Genomic DNA, 21593 nt, shown 5'->3' on the forward strand with positions numbered 1-21593 from the left:
CTTTTGAAACTGTGACCACAACAGACAGTTTGTGAACTGTGGCAAGAGAGAGAGACTGAAAAATAAAATTTCCCCAGGCAACGTTATGCAGGTATTAGCCACAGAATTGACCAGGAAGGCTTTCAAAGTGAGATGAAATTCAGCACGGGCGCTGCACCCAGCAGAGGAAACTCCAGCCATCTGGAGACAGTGATGACCAGCGGCTACAGCAGTTTGCAAAATCACAGGAGCTGCCAAAATTAAACTGTGAAGTCAGGCGGAAAGGCAACCAATGACCAGCGAGATCAGAAGTTCAGAGATGCCCCAGATGAGCTCCCAACAACAAGTGTGGCTGATGTACACCAAAGTTTATTAAGGATGTTGAGAGGAGGGGAAAATATCCGTGCAGAAGATGCCCAGCTGGCGAGGAGTGACTGGTGGTGATGCTCAGGTCACTTGATGAATCCCATTGGCCAAGTCCCTGGGAGATCCCACCCATTTGCAAGTGTAAAATAAATCTCTAAAGTTGTATCTCGTGTACCACTTGACCTTATTGCTTTTAGCCTGCTGGCTTTATATATATTTATTTATTTAGTTTTGTTTGTGCCCAAAGAGGGGCTCGAAGGAAATGAATTTTGAAGCAGCACCTTTCACCACCTTGCAGTATTACCCTGATCCCTGCATCCAGCGGTGAGTCTTTGAGCGTGACGTAACTCTCCTATCGCAGATTTGATCTGAGTGTCTTGTGTAATTGTTAACTTTTCTGCTATCGTCCAGCGGCAGCTGGGCTGCACGCGGAAAAAATGTGCCACTCTCTTCATGCTCAGTGGAGCTTATTATTATTTTTGGCTTTCTAACAGGTTACTGTTTAATTATAGGCATCCGTTTAAGATATCACCCTTTTCCTCTTTGGCATTAGAGAAAAATATATGATAAATAACATGAAAGCTGATAGTATCGTTTCCCTGTGTTTTGGAGTAGGTTGTTACTCTGTGCTTTGGGAAGTGTAAGAATGGCTTTAGCTTTATATAGTGTGTTTATTTGTTCCTTTAAATGAAAAAGCTACTGAAAAGAATAGGAACTTAATTATAAAGCTTTGAGATTTGGGAACTTAAAGGATAAACAAATAATTTAAAAGATCCAGAGAAGAGAAACTCTTTGCCTTCCTTCTAAGATAGAACATGGAGAGTATTTTTTAATTCTGTTTAACAGTCAACATCGGAGCTTAACAACCACTCTTATTTTAGCTTTGTTGTTAAGCTGAGTTTTATAACTTTCCAGCAGATAAAAGAGCCTGTCCGCATGAGGTATCACTGTATCACATTGTCAGTTTGTTTGTTTCTCCCAATAGGAGATACTATATTTAAGCATGTAAATGACATGTAGGTGGTATTTTTCCAGTCGTAAAGTTTGGAGAGGTGAAATCCTTTTAGCACAGTCACTTGTCGAGCTACTTTAAGGCTAGTTTCTAGGGACATTTCAAAAAAGCCCTGGCAAGTCATAGTTTCTCACGAAGGCAGCTGATCCTCAGAAGGGTTAACTCTTAACTCATCCCGCGGCRCTGGTGCTCAGTGAAGACTGCTTATGTTGCATAGATGTCTGCTGAAGACAGAGCGTGGTTACTGTCACCCAGCCTAGAGGATTACAGACAGCTTTGTGGTCTCTTTTTCATTAATATTAATTTGTCACAATGCTTCTTCTTCTTTTCCCTTCCTCCTTAGTCTGCTCACACTGCCATGTGCTCAGTGCCACCCCGGCAGCATGACAATCCTTGCAAGTAGCGTGGAAATCTGGCAGCGAGGAGGGGCCGAGTTTGGGGCAAGCAGGGGGCGGAGGGGAAGAAGAGAAGGAGAGCTGGGAAATAGCACGCGGTCCTTGGCTGCAAGCGCTGCCTCGGCTGAGGAATGCGGGACGGAGCAGGGGGTATTGGTTTCCCCTGCGAGACCTGCCACCGCGCGGTCTGCATGGCTGCGCAGACGCGCCGAGCCAAGCGCTTGTCCCTGCTAAATCCCCACGGCTCAGCTAACTTCGGTGGGGGATGTGCGTGCCCCCAGGAGAGCAGAAATACAATAGCGGGGCCCACCTGGGAAGGCGGATTTTGCCTGGCAGCAGCGGGCTCTTTTAACAGCCGAAGAAGATCCAATGGCTGGAAGCCAAAGCTAGACAAATTCCAAACAGAAAAGAACAAAACCAAATGGAAAGCCCAAAGATGGACTGGGAAGGATAGGACAACTTCCCAGGCCCAGTGAGCTCCTGCCAGTCCTGTTCTTGGACTCAGGATGGGCACTCTTTGTAAAAAACATGCTGCTGCTCAGGCAGAAAACCTGCCTGACGCAGGAAGCGTAGAATGAGATTCCCTTGACTGTATTCTGTAGAACTGACTATTGCAATGGCTGTTTCTTGCCTTGAAATCTGTATCCTCCAGCAAATCATGCCTTCCACCAGATATGCTGGTCCTTGTTCTATGCTTTAAGAGCATGATGATTTTTTTGTTAATGACTGTTGTAGTGCGGGAAGCTTCAGGACAGCTTGGAACAGATAGTTTGTGACATCTCTGTCGTAAAAATGGATTGAGATTTGGCTTAGAGTAATAATGCAGCTCAGCTGTTTTGCATGTCTGTTTACATGAACTGAGAGTGGCACTTGTCCAGTTATTAGTGGCTATGCTTTGCATGGTCGAAATCAGCTGAAAGTTGGTCCCAGAGATAATTTTCTCAGTTTGAAGACATAGAGACTCTTAAGCTTTAAAATCCATCAGCTGAGTATTTTTCATGATGTGCTGGGTGATTTTCTGACTGATTTAACAAAATTGAACAGTTTCATAATTGCATTTATTTTACACAGATGATTGAAACATTTTGCTTTGATGTAGTCAAAACTACATTTAGCTAATATCAGTGTGCTGATAAACATTTAGCTAATAGTGTGCTTCTTTTCAACTTTGGCTCTATTAATATAATCTTCTTTATATTATTTTAGATAGTAAAAATCTAAACAGCAAACTGATGACATTGAGCTGAAGCATGCTGACTTTATCTTAAACACCAAGAGTGAAAAGGGTCAAAAGCTCTGTTAAAAGGAGGGAGACAAGGGGGGATTCATGCAGATATCCCTTTAGGTCAATGCCTTGTTCCCATCTGATCCTTGCAGCCATATGGGCTTCCTTACCGAGTTGGAGATGGAGGTCACTGTGAGTTATTTAACTCAAGATGATTCCTAGGAGCCACTGTATGATATGGAGGGGACAGCAGCAGGTTGGGGCCCTGATCCCCAGGTCTGAAACTTTCCTTTACCATTTAGCACTGAAGGTTGTGGCTTAGACAGATTTGCCCCCTGCTTTCTTCATTGCTTTATCTATTAGTCTCTCCCGCATCCGGCCTACCGCACACTCCCAAGGTGAAGAGATTATCTAAAACATTTCCCCTCACAAGAGGTGAACACAGACAATGCTTAGTAGTGTTAACCAAAGTGCCATTATAATGCTTGTATACTTGCTGCCTGTCATTTCACAGTAGAGAAATTATCTATGTGCTACCATTATGGTATGTCCAAACACAGTAATTCAGTGCCACAGGCAAGGAAAAAAAAAAAAAAAGCCAGGTCCTTCATTCTCAGTGCTGTGCTTTATGGCTTAGGCCACTCTTGCATCTGTCTTAACAACTTTTGCCCCATCCCTCTCATTTAGGCTATTTACATTGTAGTTAGTGTGACCATCAAAACAGAAGCACCCCTGCATCACACAGAAAGACAGACAGCTCTGCTAGGATACAGGATAGTAATCTCCTTCCTTGTTAGCCCCACATCTTGCTGTGGGCGCTGAAGTTCAGCAACTGGAGATGGCAACCCAGGCGGGAAAAGGGCTGCTGGGCCCTGAATGGGACAGGCATCCCTGCGCAGAAGCGAGGGACAGACAAATAGCACATTAATATCTGAAGTGAGCTTGGAAAGGCACATCGCTGAGTTGGCTCATTTTTTTCCTTCTGGATAGAAAGACCTAAGAGATGCCTTACCTCAACAACAATGGAGTTAAACAAAAGCCTTAGAGTTTTTCTACTTCTGCTTCTCTTTTGAAGGGATTCATGTGAAATCCCCCAAAACAGCGATAAAGCAGGCTCTGCACTTGACTCCTGGGCCTGGGAAGGGTCAGCTGTAAGGACAAAAGGGCCTTCATTGAAGTGCCAAGTCACTGACCCCAGTGAACTACTTGTTTGGATGGTACCGTGTGAGCTGGAGTTCATCCTGTGCTGCAGAAAACCTAAGCGAGCTCTGAGTCATAAAATGACCTAGCTATCCGAAACGGGCGGGATTTCCACCTTCCTAGCTGCAGTTGAAAGCCACTAATGTAAAATGAAGAAGGCACTGTAATTATGATCAAAGTCCAACTCCTGAAAGCTATGTAATTAGTCTCTCTCTCCAAAGCCCCTTTTTTCAGCTAATGTCTGCTTGGGGGAGTGATGTTTACAGATAAGTTACTTGTGCTTTTGGAAATAATGGTCATTAGGCTGTGTTTTACCTAGGAGCTCTGTGCTTTTGGAGCCGTGAAAAAAGCACCTGTTAGTGCAACGGATTAAGGTCCTGCCTGCCTTGTCTGCTTGCTGCTTTCCCTGTACCCGGCCTAATTGATGGCCTCAAAATTTCTGATCACTGGTGTTTTGAAGGCATTCTCTGCGGCTTGCTCCTCCCTTTTGAATGAAAGAGCTCTCGCACAAACTGCTTTTTCCTCTTTCATTTCTGGATTTATATTCTCAGCGTGATATGGCCCAGCCTTGCAAATCTCACTAATAACATAGGCTTGAGGAACAACCCTTAAATCCTCTGGTCCCTGTGGGATCTGTGCCAGAAACTGGGTCCCTCTGATGTTTTTGTGGGTTTGGGCAGCCCCCTCCCCCCCCCCAAAAAAAAAACAAAAAACAAAAAACAAACAGTTATGTTCAAAATCCATTTGTAAAAGAGGATGAGGGAACCTTTCTGTAAGAAATGAGTTGGGGGGAATGAAGGAAGGGGAGGGAAATAGGGGTTTGTAACATCATCTAGTGGATGATGCATCTGGGTGGATTTCAGTGATCAGAGCCTACTTCAAGCCGCCCAGAACTCCTGRCTTTGGAGGGGGTCTTTCCTCGGAAGTACTGCATGTGTCACTTCATCTTTCTTCTTGGGTTCCTGTACCTATAAAATGGGGCTGGCAAACGGACTGCAATTATCAGATAGGAATGTTGCCAACGTTAATGCTCGCAATGCAGCACAAAGGTGAAAAACCCTCTGTACAAAGTGCTCGTTATTACTATTAGGAAGTAATAAAACTGCAGGTTTCCTTGCTCTGTGCTGGAAGGCGGCGCTTGCAGGAGAAACGTGCTGGCTGGGCAGTGGCAAGCAGTGCACTGCATCCCTTCGTGCTCGTGAGTCAATCGTTGTCCAGCAGGAATTCTAGCGTAAGCAGTTCTCCTTTCACTTTGATATTAGCTAGGTGGTATCAGGACAGAGCATTATTTAAGCAGGAATTCAGTGTAATATCTTACAGAAAAGCTAGTGTTACACCCTGTRTGCTGGGCTCTACAGAATACTTGCTTTCAAGCAACTGCTCTCTTTTCTCTTTCCTCATATTTCCTGGGCTGAATAATAACCTAACTCCTGCCATGACAGAGTTGACATGTCTAATCTGCCTTCATCTTCATGACGGGAGCCCAGACTTGCCATGTTAGCAGAAAGACCTGAACCCAAGGGGATAGACAGATGACTTGGTGTATAGAGCTATTTGCAGGAACAGCCAGTGATACAGCAGGTACTTTCCAAAGACTCAGAGAAGGGACAGAAATTGTTCTGAGCTGCTCATGGTGTGCTCAGAGCTGCTGGTAACTTCTGGGGAAGCAGGGCTGGCTTCACTCCAAAAAAAGGAAAAATTGAGGGGAGAAAAGGGGATGCTTTTTTTCTTGGCCTCAGTGTGCTTTCCTGTGTCTGTGGAAACAGCGGTTGCTCTTGTTGTCGTGCTCTCACCATTGGGAGAAACCCAACTGGAGCCAGATTTGCATGAAGGTTCAGCATTCGGTGCCTCAAGCCCAGTGGAGAACTGTTGTAGCTGTCACAGTGGGGCTCTGTGGGGGGAAGAGCTTTTCAAAGCAAGTCCTCCTCCTCCTCCTCCTCAGAGCCTTGCCATGGCCTCCCCAGCCCAGCACAGCTCCGTGGGTGACCGGCGTGCTGGCTGTGCTCGAAGATGCCCACTCCACACCTTGCTGGGGAAATGTTCTCCTTGGGGCAAGGAGGGAGCCCAGAGGGACAGCACGAATGCTGCAGACTGAGTCACAGTGTCTGCTTCTGCCTGACCGTGTACTTATTTTATTTTTGAAGTCTGTTCTTTGGTCTCTCTCCTATTCTTGTAGCTCAATCTCATGAGAAGATAGGAATAGAAGATAAGATCTTTGCAAAACATTGCTCAGTCTCTTCTTAGTAATTCAATAAATCATCTTTAGTTCTTTTAACTCATCTTTTTTTACGGCAGATTCCCCGCAATCTGCCTGTCCCCTTACTGTCCTCTTCCGTTTTGCCCCTGCTGGACCTCTTCATTCTGTGTCAGAGATGTGGTTTTGCCAAGGATGCTGCTGCCCTTTCACAGTCATTGCAGAAGACAGTGCATTTCTCTTCTTCTCTGCAAGACTGCACAGACTCCTCTGAGTGCCATAAGAAGATACTTGTCTGCTTGGAGGTCCTTTTAGTGCTGCTTGAAGGATTAAAGTGGAACTGAATTGACCGTTTTCTGTTTTTCCTAGCTCTCAAAGGACTGGAAGGATAGTACGTGAAGTCTCTCATGTGGTCCTTTTTACTTTGAGGCGAGAATACCTTATTCACAGGATCTCTCTCAGCTTCAACTTCTAGAAAAGCCGAAGAGATTAAAGAATCAAGTTCTCAATAGCTCATCTGTTTAGATATGTTGAGGGTGTTCATGATACATGCTATAAACATAATCCCCTGCTGATTTGCGTGGTACGTCCCTGCTGCAAGCTAACTCGCTATGGCTTCTCTCAACAGGCACAAGGATTTATGGCCTGATAAAGATCAGAAGGGCTCAGCTTTGATTTAGGGAAAAATAAAATCCTTTTGAGTTCAACAAGTGGCCCAGTGGGTGCTGAGTGCTTATAAAAAATTGTCCATAGGTGTCACAAGGGACAGGGGTAAGGAGGGGGTGTTGTTTTCGGGTTGAGGAAGAAACCGGGGAAATTTGGTTCTTCATTTGATGCCTTCCCAACAACCTGAGCCCTGTAGGGAAGCTGCTGAGTTCTATGTGATGAACACCTCTGTGTGCCTGCCCCTTGTTTTCAAAACCTTTTGTGATACAACTATAAAAAAGAAAACCCAGGCTAGTTTTGCACTTCTGTGAAAGCCATCCTGGGCACTTTGGAGTCTGGGTGGGAGCCAGTGGTTACAGCTCCATAAAAATTATGACTTCTATTTAATTTAAAAGCTTTTCTTTTCCCTCTCCTGTGCATATGCATTGGGACAGAGCAGCAAGAGCCCCTCAATCTCTTTCAAATTACACAGGTATTATGGACCTGGTTCGCACTTGTGCTAAGGTGCATGAAAACAGTTAGGTATGTAGCTTCACCTGAGTGTCCAAATCACTTAGGCAGTTTTAAAACTATCAAGTATCTGACTGTCCTATGTCTTTGCAAATCAGTCTTTTGTGTTTAAAATTGGTAACAATGTCTGCTTAGGAAACATATTGTTATTTTCTTGGAACTCATGGATAAGAGATTTGTCCACAGCTACTTATTAAACTCCTTGGGAAAGCCCTATGCCAAAATTTTTGGGGTCACTTTTGCCATTTAAGACAAAATGGGACAGGAGAGAAGACTCGAGGAACACAGCACAACATACTAAATCCAGGAATTATTCTTTGAAACCTGGGCCATGGCACAGGGAGGAACAAAGTCAAGAGGACTGGCACCTTGGATCCCACTGAAATCAGTGGGATGAGATGAATCTGACTTCCCAGGGAAACTGGGTGTTGAGGTGACAAGTGGCTCTGGAGTGGAGCAAAGCCACCCTCAGTGGCATGTGTGTTGACAGGCTCATGGAGGGGGGCAGTCAGCTTAGAGAGGGGCCCTTTTTCTGTCTTTCTCTGATGTTTTACCAGTATTGATGAGTAATGTTTATGGAAAGATGTGCTGCCCACTACGTTCAACAGCTGCAGGAGTCATAGATCCAGCAGCCACGTTCACTCCCGGTTTAGTGCTCTGCTGAGAGGAACTTCTTTAGCATTTTTGTTATCTTTACTTATTGGGACAAAGTTTCTCCCTTCAATCAGTGTTTCTGCCAGATAGTGTGTGTGTGAGAGAGAAAGCCCTTGAAATATTCTCATGAAAATAACAACAAAAAAAAAAAGTGTTATAATAATTGAAATGGTTTGGGATTATTTTTGAGGTGCTGTAGCACATGATCAAAATTGAAATAATCAGAAGTAATATGTTCATTATAATATCTTTCTGAGGACTGTCTGACCAGATCTGTTGATAATAGGTAATACCCTTCAATCTGTTTGTATAGCTTCATGAAAACATCTATATCTGTTCCTAGGGCTTACTTGTGCATTCTTGGTGCCTGTTTGTAATGACTTCTTATCATGTAGCACACTATCTCCCTGTAGGATTTTGCTACTGAGTAATCTTCTATTAGGTGTTTGAATGGCACAGGTGGTCTGATGTGTTAAACAGTGACGCACACTAGCAGGGGGAATTCGGTTAGTGCATGGAGCTATAAAGAGAACAGCTACTTCTATGAGTGAGAAGGGGGAAACCCTGCAGTAAGTGATTGGGGTTCAATAGGCTCTTGCAACATAAAAGTAAGTCAACTTGCAAAACCTTGTCCTGGGAGGAGGCTTCAATGCCTGTCTTGTTTAGCAATGCTCGCCTACCACTGAGTTGCTGCACGCTAAAAAAATTGCATGGAAAGAAGTGCGTAATGTGCTGCTGCACTGGACTTTTCAGGAGGCGGCTGCTCAGTTGTATATTCAGAGCTGCGGGGCTGCTGCACCTGCTGTCACTGTAGACTATAAAGTGACTGTGATAGCTGTGAAATCTCAGCTTTGCTGGCTCTGAGCATTAATGTGGGCATTAGGTACCCAAATACCACAGAATTAAAAATCATGATGTTAAATAACAAAATTCCTTTACATTTTCTTCTAACTTTTGTTGTTCAGATTTGCAAGTTATCCTCTTAAAAATATATAGGCTAGAAACATCATTCTTGTTTCTCATGGAATTTGAGACACTGATCTGTTCGCAACACTCCAGAAGCTAGTGCTTTCAGATAGTCACATCACAAACAAAATCATAAACCACATTAGGTGGCAATGTATTGATAAAACTATAAGGAGCCAATCCTGTAATTTCTTAACACCAGGCATAGTTGCAAAAGCGAAGTTATTATGAGCACTCCAAGTAGCATTCCCTTACACACTAGCACTGTTTCTGATAAACAATTCACTTGTTATTGTCTTCCAAGACTATAATCTGCTCTTAATTCTTTGTCCTTCCTCTATTGTCTTTCAGCTATTTTGTGACAAAAAATAAGAATACTTACAAAAATCTTCCTCTGAGAGAAGGATTCTCTGTCCTTGGGCTTAGCAATAGCTGGCCTGCCATGTAGGTGCTACATGCTGAAGGATGTAGGCATCACCATATTTAGTAAAGACTTTATTTTCCCATAGAAGTATCGTTGATAACAGGAGCTGAGAATGGAAGTTATTTTTTGGCCTTCAAAGCACATTGGATTTCAGCAGGTTGGCTGTGGGGGAAACAAGTGGTAACTTCAACCAAATTCACAAATTCAAATCACAGGACTTTACACCTAACATCTGCTTTGCTGGCGTTTCAGTTTTGCATTTTGAGAATTATTTACTGACACACAGGATGTTGCTCTTTATAGTTTCCTGCTTCTAATGAGTTTGGGGGGTTTTCTGCATTATTATGACGATTTATTTGAAATTTTTGTAAAATTCAACTGTTCTGAGAAAGTATGACAGAGGGACTTTAATAAAGCATCCTGATCTGTTCACAGAGAAAGGAATTTGTGTAACTAAACAATAAAGCTGCTTTTTGAAGAGTAGGAGCCTAGGGGAGCCAAGARTCTTACCTGGCTCAACTCAAAATGTCAGGAGGCAATCTGAGACCTTTCTGTCCTAAAAAGACCATGGATTTCATATTCACTGTCTGGGGAATCTGGTCCTCTCTTCTCTAATTATATTTATGTGACTAAACATCCTGCCAGGTATGATATCCCAGGGCTGCATGGACTTCTCCTGCTTTGCTTCCTCCTTGGTCGGGTGGCAGTGTTGAGACCCATGCGGGATGTCCCCTCACCAGCCTCTCTCCCTGCTGCCTCCTCATGATGGCTGAATTTGGAGAACGTCTGTCCTGGATGACCTGGGACAGCAGCAGTTCGGCACCCACCACTTGGTGTGCTGTGGGTCCCCGTGCCTCTCCAGGGGAATATCTGCAGCACTCCAAGCACTCGAACAAGCAGATCCTGCATGTTGTTTGGAAGGCCTTGGAGGGGATGGAATCCGATTYCCTCACACATCAAAAATGCTCAAATCTCAGCAGGTTTAAAAGAAATTCTGTGCTGGGTGGAATGTGTTAGTGTCCTGGAGAACAYATTCTCTTAACACTGCTCGTAGTGACACAGTGCAAACAGGGAAAAGCCACTTGCAGGTAACCTATGCCAGGCTTTTTACAGAGCTTAAAGCCTTCTGCAGGGACCCCAGCATGAACAAATAGTGCTGCAAGCACAAGCAGAAACGAAAATGCTGTGCGCCTTTCTGCCATGTCTCAGAGCCTGGGTATTCGCATTGATTTAGGTCAAAAGAACACACTAAATTCAGTGGTTTCAATTGTAGCAGAAATGGGAGGGAGATGAACGCTGCGTATCTGATTGTATTTTCCTCTGGAGGGTTTTGGAAGGCTTTAGTGCTGGTGAAAGGTTTGGAGGAGATTGACATGAGGATTGAAATTTCCCTACCAGGAAGAACAGACATGGAGCCCCTTGCTCTCTCTCCTGCTGGCTGGCCACCCCGATGGGGACATTACCAGCAGCGGTGCCTGGTGCAGGAGGGCTCAGTTTAGCCCATTACAGAGACCAATTCTTAGAACTGAGTTCTTGGAGCACTTCGATCCTCAGCTACAAAGCTACTGTCAGCACCTAAATCCCAGGGACACAGAGGAGGGTTGGACACCTGGGGACCTGAGGGGATGTTTGCTGTGTTTACCTGGTTTTCAGAGTCCATCATCACACACTGGGAATAGTCACCACTTTCTCCAATAAGAATCTGAGTAATATGCAGAATGAGGCATATGTGCACATCTCCGTGTGATCAGSAGTGGCTGAATGCTGCACTGAGTCTTTACAGCCTCCGAGGAGTTGTCTTGGAAGGGCTGTATGTAAATGTACCATATCTAATACAGTTCTTCAAGCAGTTTCCATACACCACATCTCCATGTGTATCTACCATTAAACAGAGGATGATGTGCTTAAAATGACCTCTTATTTACTTAAGCGGACACTATCTGTATACCACAATCTGCAACATGTAAATTGGCAGTATGAGAGTTCCTCAAATGATCCATCACTGTATTCCCTGAGAAGTGCTGAGCTCTGGCTTCATCTCTGCATGCATGAGCATTAAGATGAGATTGTTGTTGGATTCTGACTGCATCTTTTAAAAGAGGTGCAAATTAAGTTTTTCTGTGGTTTAACCCTGTTACTCTTTGAGGGAAATACTGCAAAAGTTTTGCTCCCTAAGTTGTAACAGTTGCTCTTTAATCCTCATAATCTCATTTTTATGTTAACAAACAAACCAGTCAGGAGCCCAGAGAGAGCTCCCAGGCAGCTGCCCAGCACAGTAAGTGTCCCTCATTTGGAGGCCTGGCCGTGCTCATGGTGGACTCATGATGTAGGTGTTTTCTCTCTGTTTTGCTGGGTGGTGTGCTGACTGCAGCTGGCACTCACTCAGCTGATGCACAGTGCTTAGGAAGGGGTGAGCTTGAGACATTTGGCGGACTACAGGAAGCTCAGCCCAGATGATGCCTAACTTGTCCATGCTRCATAAAATGAGAAGTTGGACTCAAATGCGCTCACAGTTATTTCCTCTCCAGACAGCTCCAGAGCTCAGGTCAACACCATGTCTGAAAACGTGCTTGCATGCAGATAAGGGATAATGCATAAACCAGACCTTGAACACAGGCCAGACTAGCAGTGTGGGTGTAACCAGTGTCTTTATTTGCTGCTAGACTATGGCTGCAAGTGGAACTTTTTTGTTATTTTTTTCTAGCTTTGGCCTCTTTCAGAGTCTTACAGTATCTAATTAGAGCCTGTTCCAGACACCTTCACTAACTTTCTGAAGCTCTGATGCACTTGGTTGAATTATTTTATCATCTGGAATAAATACAATAATTTCTCCTTCTGYGTTGTGGTCTCTGTATTGGTGTGTTGCAGGTAGACTGGTGAAACTTGAGAGATGCTGGTTGCACTGAGTACTGCAAAACTTCAGGAGACAAYAGCTAGAAGAGGGAAAGCCCAGGCCTCCTCATTTCCTGTGGGAAATATCGAAAGCAAGCTCTTTGTGAAAAATGGATCTCAGTGAACTGCTGTAGATATTGTTATTGGGTAAATGCTGTCACAGAAAAATTACTGATGAGCAAAGCTCAAAAGGGGGAAGTTGATTCAAAAGGTCTCAGCAAAGCCAGATTTCTGACYATTGCCTCTTCAAACTTTTCAGATTTCCATATCAGGTACCTAAAATCACCACAGACCAGTAGCGATGGCACTGGTGAAGGCCTGTAGTAGTTGTATTGTGTCATGACCGTATCCTCCTGAAGATGACCTAGCACAATCTCATATCTAGTTTTGTTTTGTTTTTTTTTTTTAATTTCATGTTGCTGCAGAGATCTAGATAACTAGAAAGGAGATAGATGTTTTAGTCTGCTTTAAGCATTAAACACCTACCTCTTCCCTCCTCCTCCACGAAAGAGCGACTTGACAAAACAGCATAGTCTCCTTGTGCAGCACGGTGCAATGACARAGATCCCTGGATCTCCTTTTTCCTTGGCTGCTTGTACACATGCTGCTGAAGCACCTGCTGCAAACCATTACTAAAGGTGGATGAGGAATTCGCTGGGCAACTTTGGCACCCAGTAGGCGCCCTAGAGGCACAAAAGATGGTCGCTGTTGTTTTTAACTGTAGCTGCAAACCAGCTGGTTGCAGTGTGAGTGCAGCTGGGAGACAGAGGCTAATGGGTGACCACACCATTTTAAGCAGAGCTCAGCCAGCGGGACACATCCTCAGCGAAGGTCTGTGCTCGGTGTGTTGTATGCTGAATGGGTAGGAGGCATCACCGAATTTGGCTGGCTGTAAGACTCTCAGAGCTGGCTGGCTGCAAAAAGCATTCAGCAAGGCTAAACTTTTAAAGGTAGACCCAAATGGATGTTTTAAGTTGGGTATCTAAAACTGGGCAAATGAAGCTCTTAATGTTTAGACCAAAGTTTGCTTGTTTTGTTTTTCTTATGATAGACCTTAATGTGCTTTGTGGCTTCTGAACTGTTTGCCTGTAAAGTTTATCTTAGAAGACTGAATTTCGAATTTGGCTTAAAAATACCTCAGAATTTTGAAGGCCGGGTCTGGATTTTCCACTCATGTCTCTTTTGAGAAGACTTTCTCACTTACTGTATCAAAAGCTCTCACCTCTACCCGGCAGCTCTGGCTACTCCATCTCCAGATGGWCACTGCTCTTACCCATCTCTGCAAATAGGTGTGGGGAGGGGATTGATTGGAGAGGTGAGTTACAGAATAATACARTTGAAACTGCTAACTTTTTAATTGCCTACTTATTTTTAATGCTTTTCAAAAATGGATTAGGGTTTCACTTTTCTTTTACTATTTACATTTGGAAAATCTCAGGATAATGTTTCCCTGGCAATGTACTGAGTGGGTCTCTGCRGGCTTTACAAAGGTAGTGGTATTGCTATCCTCCAGGAAGGGAAGGGCAAAGATGGAAAGGTCATCCTGCTGCCTGGAGGTTGAGCTGAGGATGGATGGATGTCCTGAGGCCCAGGCTAGCACTCTGACCCTGTGCCTCCCAAGTGGGTTGCTTGGGCTCCTGGGTGGTTTGTTGGGGGTTACACAGGAATCTGTCCCCCAGTCCTGAAAGCATCAATTGCAGAGGGCAGGGGAGCTTCTGGCACAGTGGAAGATATGCTGTGGCAGTGCTTACACCTTGGCTAGAGCTTGGTCTCCCTGCTGAGAAAGGGAGTGGGTGTCTGGGCTGAGCAGAAGGGGAGGGGATGTCCGCGACTGGGTGACGAGGTAGTTTCCAAGGATGGGTGAGAAGGGGAGGGTGGAGAAGGGGGTATCCCAGCTTGAGTGGGAGATAAGAGAGGTCTGGGAAAATTCWTGAGATGCTGAAGGAATCATTTTAGGGGAAAAGAAAATCGGAGGTGACTTTGCTTCAGCAAAGACAGGATGATGCCTCTAGTGCTATCTGAAGACCTGTGGATAAAGAAATGCTTCTACTTATTTAGAAGCGGTCACTGTTGTCAGGTTGATAATGATGAGATGTAGATAGCAGATGCTGTGGGTTCCTGGTTTTGCTGGGTTTGCTGAAAATGTTCTGAACGTGCTCTGCTTCCAGGAGCAGTTTGAAGAGGTTTGCAGGAAGCAGGCGAAGCAATGTCCCAGTTGTGAAGCCTTCGTCGGCACGATAGCACTGGGAGCGCAGAGGGAGCCTTTGTCTCCCGGGGGAACTCTGCTGCCGGCCCTGGAGCAGGGCGCTGGAGTGCCGCCCTGGGCTGCGGTGATGTAATGTGCTTTAAGGGGACACTRTGAAGCTGAAAATGTTACATCCACTGTGGGCATAGTCACACCCAAGATGACACTAACTGAAAGAAGATAATGAACTGAAAAAAATCCCCCTTGCACTTTTTGGCATGGTGAATTAGGAGGATCATTCTGTGCAGCTAGTTTCACTTTCCTTGGCAGAAGTCAGTTTTGTCCTAGCACTGAAGGCTTGAATAAAAAGCAACCAGAGGCCGGAACCATACCTTCCTCCCCCCTTTCCAYTCTGCTCACATACATACACCTCCAAAAAAAGGAATTTAAGTCACAGGGAGCTCAGGATGCACTATTTTAGTAGATTCTAGCAGAACCTAGAGTTTTTCTAAGCAATGTGATCAGCATTTGTCTGAGACAGAATTGCTTTAATTTCTCTGTGTCACATCTCTCAGTTCAAACAGAGCATGCACAACACAAGTGTAATTTTTCTAGGGAACAGGAAGAAGCTGATAGTCTTTCCTAGACTGGTCTCAAAGGATGCTGAAGGACCCTGGCAGTGCAATAGAGCCCTTCACTGCTGTGATTCACCATTCCTTTCTTGTTTTCCCTTTATCTCCTTGGTTGGTTTATCTCCTTCTCAGAAATCTGGGTTCACCCCAGGGCTGTTACCTTCTTTAGTTTTCTATTGCACATACTGAAGGCTAGCAGTGGTCTAATGCTGCCTTTCCCAGCTCAGCAGGGAGACCTGTGCTTATCTCTGTGCTGCTGGCCCACGTTTCTCCCAGCTGCCCCTTCCCACAATCCGTGCTGCTGCCCACACGTTTTTCAGTGAGATGCAGATCTGAAAAATAAGGGATCTGGGAAAAAAGGGGAAGAATGGCCATTTGAACTATGAGTGAATATTTTATTCTGTCTCAAAAAGCCCTATATGTTTGTTTTTGTTATTCCTTACATTCGCCCTTCCAAACCCATGCATCCATCACTCTTCATCCAGAGCTATTTCATAGTACTGAGTCACAGAACCAGTGTTGTTACTGAAATTAAATGTGAAGGATTCAGAGAAGTTTCTGAGAATCTAGGTTTTAGAAACTTGAATCTGAAAGGTGGGCTGCAAATTTATAGGAGAATACATGCTTGTTAATGCAGCTCAGCAGGCCCTGATTCTGCTGGGATGGGATTCCTGTGAGAAGAGTCTCTCTTGGACTCATGTGAGCCTTGGAATATGGAAATGTGAAAATGGATAGTAAGGTACAGTTCATATTTGGGTATCTGCTTATTTATAAGTAGATACAGAAAGAGGCATAGATACAGGTGCAATACAGATCCCCAGAATTCAACAAAATTCAGCCCCTCGAGAAGGTTGAGGGCCTGCCTGTCTATTCATTGGCTTTAATTTTGGTCCCCCCATTTGGGGCAAAGAACCTGTYTGATTACACAAAGTCTTTAACATGCACTTCCAGGGTGTGCTTTGCCGGATGAGAGTGGCTGACTGTGGCCGTGGGGGATAAGCGTGCTCCACGCTTAGGGGAATTCCAGATGACACTGCCTGCCAGACGCATGCTTGTCCCATGCTGCCAAAGCCCGCTTCCTTCTCTTCTTGCACAGCTGTGTGCTTCATTAGGTAGCAATGTCTACAAATCACTGCAGTGTTAAAACGTAGAGCAGGGGGAATTCCAGCACTGTGAGCACTGCCAAGTTCCTAGAGTTTTAACAGTGCAAACAGAAAAGGAGCCCCCTCCCCACTCGAGAACTAAAAATACAACTAAAACCGAGATTCAGGCAATTAAGTGTAACACTCATGAACTTTAAATTGTTTGTTTACTGTGCCTTTTGATGCTCCTTGATGCATAACTGGAGAAGACAGGGACCAGCATGTGTAYTGGAATTGCTAGGGTCGAAGCTGAGACTGCCGGCTTCTTTGCTCTGAAACTTACTCTATTCAACCCATACCCCGTGACGGTATAGGACTAATATACTCACCTATGCATGAATAAATGGCTGTTAAGAGGTAGACAAAGCGTAACTGTTTGAAAGCATTCAGGAAGAAATATTAGGTTTTTAGCCTGGAAATCTGGGTTTGAATTCTACTTCTGCCCTGAACTTTTAGTGTGACTTAAAGCAAGTCACATCATTTCTACAGCCTAGATTTTCACAGTTGGGCATCAGCATTTTGGTGCCTAAAGATAAAAGAGGTTTTGTTTTTGTTCCTCTAGGAAGTGTAGTGCATACTGCACTCGAGGAAATCAGGGCCTTTTTGAATTTATCTAGCTAGACACCCAAAATCACTAGTTACATTTTGAGAAGCACCAGGATGGGACTCAGGTGACCAAGGTTGTATTTCTGGCTGCACAACTGGCTTGCTGAGTAACCATGAGTAATCCCATGACCTCCTGGTGCCTTAGTTTTCCCACAGGTAAAATGGGAGTAATTACTCTGCCTTCCTTTGTAGAGCACTTTGAGAGCTATGAATAGAATGAGCCATATTAGATATCATTATTTAGACATTATTAGTTATTTTTCTGTTCATTTGCAAAATGTGGAAGTGCTTTCCTCATGACAGTAGATGTTCTTCTCTTTGCATCAAGGTTTGCCAAGTGTTTTGCTGACATGATTCTTTAGAGGAATACACATTGTAAAAAAAACCAGCAAAATCTGTAGCCTACAAAGATAAACATTTCTGGCCCCATCTGCTTGTCCACTGTCTGAGGAGTAAAGACCCAGTGATAGAAAGCTGCGCAGAAGAGCAGTGAGAGATGCCTCGGAGGGAGAAGCAGAAAGCAGCATCCTGTGACTTTGGCAACAATCAGAAAAAAACAGTCCAGACCATTTTGCCTGGTCCTACTGTGATCTCTTCTCCCCACAAGGCAGAAAGGAACAGTGCTGATGTGCCATGAAGTTTGCCATCTATAAACCACGTTGTTTCTGAGAGTTCGCACACTGTCGGGGAGAAACGCAAACCCTCAGCCAAAGGTGCCCACCCCAATGGTGCTGAGCTCCTGCAGCTCCGAGGGAGGCTGGAAAAAAGTGGAGGTGCTCAGGTCTCCTGAAACCCAGGCCAGAGACATCACTGAGATGTCTTACTCATCTCTGATTTCTCTACAAAACCTGCTATTGGCCCAGGGGCAGTTCAGAGCATCTAAGCTCCAAGCCTGTTTTGGAAGGGAAACCAAAGAAAACCGTGCTATCTCCTGGCTGTGACAGTCCATCTTACTTTTGCAGAGGTCACCAGACTCAGGCGTGCCCCGCAGCAGCGCTGGGCCAACCCACCTCAGACCCGAGCCCCACATGAGAGCAGGCAGCATCTGCCTTTAAGGTGAGGGCCGGCGGGGAGTGTCTGGGCATGCTCGGCGCCGCAGCGGGCTCTCGCCGTGCCTCCCCGCCTCTCCCGGGGTAAGACGGGCCTCGATGTTGCAGGTTTAGCCCTTTCTTGGGAAGATTGCGTGCACTGAGAGGTGGCTTCTCAGGTGGGAAGCTCCGCTATGTTGCAACAGTCAGTTTAGTGGGGGTTTTTGTCATTGTTTTTCTGGTGTGGAAAGTGGTTTTTTTGTTTGTTTTGGGGTGGGTTTTTTTTTGTTCCTTCAGTGTCTTTGATAGGGAGGGAGGGAGGGAGGGGAAAAAACGTGGTGAAGAGTAGAGAGCATGTGGTCAGAGTGAGATTTTGGGGGCCGAAAGGCCTCATTCCCTCCTGTGTTCGCGAGGAGTTTTTGCGGTGCGGGGCCAAGTGTCCCCCCACGCCGAGAGCCCCGCGCCCAAGGGAGAGGCAGCGGCCACACAGGTGGGCTGGTGCTTGCGAAAGGCAAATGCCACCTTCACCAGATTTATTTTCTTTTTTTAAGTTTAACATTTGCCAGCCTCTGGGAGGCTCTGAAGCTGAGTGCTGTGTAGGTACAACTGGAGGGAGGGATGTTGCATTTGCTGTCACCTTTTCCCCACGATCTTGTTAACCAGTTTAATAGCAACCTGAATCACCTGTGATGCACTTATCCCCTGGTGTGCTGTAATGCACCGCTTCTTGTGAAATGATCAGGAGAAAGTAAAGCAAATGAGTGTGCCTGAGGCTGCGGTCTGCATGGTGAATCTGGAAGAATGCTTTCACCTGGAGTTTAGGCTGTGTGGTTTTTTTTTTTTTTCTTTTTTCCCAGCCTTTGCAAAATAAATAGGATTGAGCTGAGCTAAGATCCTAGTGGGAGATGAAGATTGCTGCTGGTTGAGCTCTGTGTTGTGGTGCAGGAGCTGTGTTGCAGTGCTGTGCTCTTGGTGAGAGGCTTCCTCTCAGAGGGCACTGAAACCATCGTTTCTGATCATTAAAGATCCCCTGGTGATTTTTAAAGGAGTGGGCTCATGGGTGCAATGTCCTATTCAGCTTGCAGTTTGATGGGGGTGATAAATTCCTCTGCAGTAACAAATGGGTGCAGTTAGTGCTCTCTGCTTCTGGCAGCAAGTTGTCTGCTGACTATTTCAGCAGTTAATTAAACATATAGTTTGTGGATTAAGGGTGGACCAGAGAAGATTTGCTATCATGCTTTGTCCCATCGTAGTCAGTAGTTTGGTGCAACAGCCTGTGCTTGGAAGTGTTATTTCCTACAGTGTACTTTGGGATGCATGGTTGTGAGTAAAAGGGCTGTTGTTTAAATGTCTGTTAATAAAAAAGCTGCCGGGAGGAACAATTTAAGACTTCAGATTTGCAAGCTCCTGCTATCTTGTGAGTAACTTAAGGAGTATTTCACTGAAGTCAGAGAGTTTGCTGATAGAGGAAAAGAACTGGAGGGTTTGCAGTAGTGGAATTTATGCATAGACCTCTTTCAGGTTTTAACTTCCATTTTCTGTAGAAGAGCACATTTGGGCATTTAGGAAACTGTTTAATTGACAGAATCAGTTCCACCAGGTTAAAGGATGCTTATTAAAGAAAATGGCACCAGGTTTATATCTTATTAAGATCACAGGGAAGGAGACAACTTATCATGCATGCAGGTTTATGCTGAATTAAAGTTAGTTTTCTTGCACTTCTGACAACTCTTTTCTACCTGAGAGCAGGATATACTCAACTAAGTAAAAAAAGCACTGCTCACTGCCTCTGTAACGTTGTAGTCTTCTCACAGGTGCCTTGCATAGGCTGGCTAACTAGCTCTGCAGCTTCCTGTGGAAATGGAGCTGTATAGGTAGGCAAGCTGTTGCAGAGGGCTGAAGGAGTCTCTCAAAATTTGCTTCTGTGAAAGTATTAACAAGGAAACGTCTTTTGTTTGGGGTAGGGAAACATGCCTTTTTTGGCATCGTTTGAAGTTGGATTGTTCTCTTTAGAAACAGAATGCCAGGAGATGGGTTGGGTAGGAGAGTAAAGATGACACAATTGGAAAATGCTTGGCTCTGCAGCCATGGGGTATCTGTAGGAGGGGTGCACCCCAGAAATGGAGATGTTGAGACTCTCTGGAGAGGTTTGGAGTTGTGTTAAGACCAGGCTGCATTAGTTCTGTCCTCAGTTGGTGTGTATCTTTGCAACAACCCCAAAAGCTTTAGAGACCCAGAATAACAAACCTTCTAACATTGACACCCTGTGCAGGTAATATCTCTCTCCTCTCCTGCACTGCAGAATGTGGACACTATGGAAAGTGCTTGGTTGGAGCAGGTTTGTGTAAAGCAACTTCTGTGTTGCTGCTGAATGGGACTGCAAAGGGCCAGAGTGAGCAAGGCTGAATTGGTTGCTTCATCATCTTGTGACCTAGCACTGCATGCAGCTGTGAACCAAAGCAGGTCATGGCATGCCAGAAGCTCATTGCACTGAGACTTTTTGATGGAAAGAAGTTTTTTTGAGGAAGGCCTTTTTGTAATAACTTTTTTTTTTTTTTTGGCTTAGTTGGTTCCTCTGTAAGTAGTATTGAGCTGGTGTGACTGGTTGCTGTTGTTACATTCATACTGAATTCCTAAAAAGTGATTTGAATATTTACCAGTTGTGAGTGGAGCTGGTAAGCGGCAAATAATTCTTAAGAAGTGAGCGCTTAGGTGGACTGGGAGCACATGTTTGGTGGTTTCTCTGCTAGGCATTCCTGGGAGGTCACAGCCAGGTGTGGAATATTGAGCAACTCTTGGGGTCCGCAGATTTAGTGGCAGAGCACATTTGGGGCTTTGGGAACATGTGCTGCATGCAGAGAGCACAGTGTTCCTTCATGTGCCTCCAGGAAGGCTGTGCAAGATAGGTGGGTCCTTTCAGCAAGGAAATTGCCTCTTGTCGCTGGGGATAACCTATGGGTCAACCCTCCACCACTCTGGTTGGATTTGCTTGCTGGGAACAGGGTGTCAAACCACTGGGGTGCTGGGCAGCAGCAGCAGGAGTCAAGGATGGGCAAGATGATGTTAGAGAAGTGCTGAAGCCAGGCAGAAGCGAGGCAGGTCAGAGGATTGTTGTGTATGAAGTGTTTTGTGTCTTGTATGAGCTGGTTGCAGCCTCTTGGTCATACTGGAGTATAAGCAATGTGTTGTTATGTTGTCCATGTGGCTGTCTAGTTGGTGTGTTTTCTGCCTTCTCCACTGTGCCCAGTCTGCAGGGTTTTACCTTCGGTGTCTAATGCTAGGTTACTCCTGCCTTTGTAGTGCTCTGGAAAGGATGCCTGTTTGACGCTGTCCTTCCTTTCTGTCTCTACGTCCTCTGCCACTCATAGGTTGCATGGCAGTGGTAGTTCATGGGTTTAGCTGTGGCCCAGACCAGGGGAGAGCACAGTATCCCGAGAGCTCTTCCTCAGGTCCCACCTTTCCTGCTGGATGCTTCCGCAGATTGCAGCTTCTGGAGCATGTGGCTTTTGGCCAAAGC

General features: G+C 45.1%; 1 protein-coding gene across 1 annotated transcript in view; it reads left to right on the top strand.

The window, feature by feature from the left end:
- Positions 1-521: 521 nt before the first annotated feature.
- TP63 (tumor protein p63) overlaps positions 522-21593 on the top strand; it is a 111803-nt gene continuing 90731 nt past the window's right edge. Inside the window, exon 1 of the mRNA XM_026070863.1 lies at positions 522-669. Coding sequence (XP_025926648.1) covers positions 608-669 — 62 coding nt within the window. The 5' untranslated portion in view covers positions 522-607. The remainder of the gene's footprint in view (positions 670-21593) is intronic.

The sequence above is a fragment of the Apteryx rowi genome, unplaced genomic scaffold (assembly GCF_003343035.1).
Source record: "Apteryx rowi isolate R43461 unplaced genomic scaffold, aptRow1 scaffold_32, whole genome shotgun sequence".
NCBI classification, from domain to species: domain Eukaryota; kingdom Metazoa; phylum Chordata; class Aves; order Apterygiformes; family Apterygidae; genus Apteryx; species Apteryx rowi.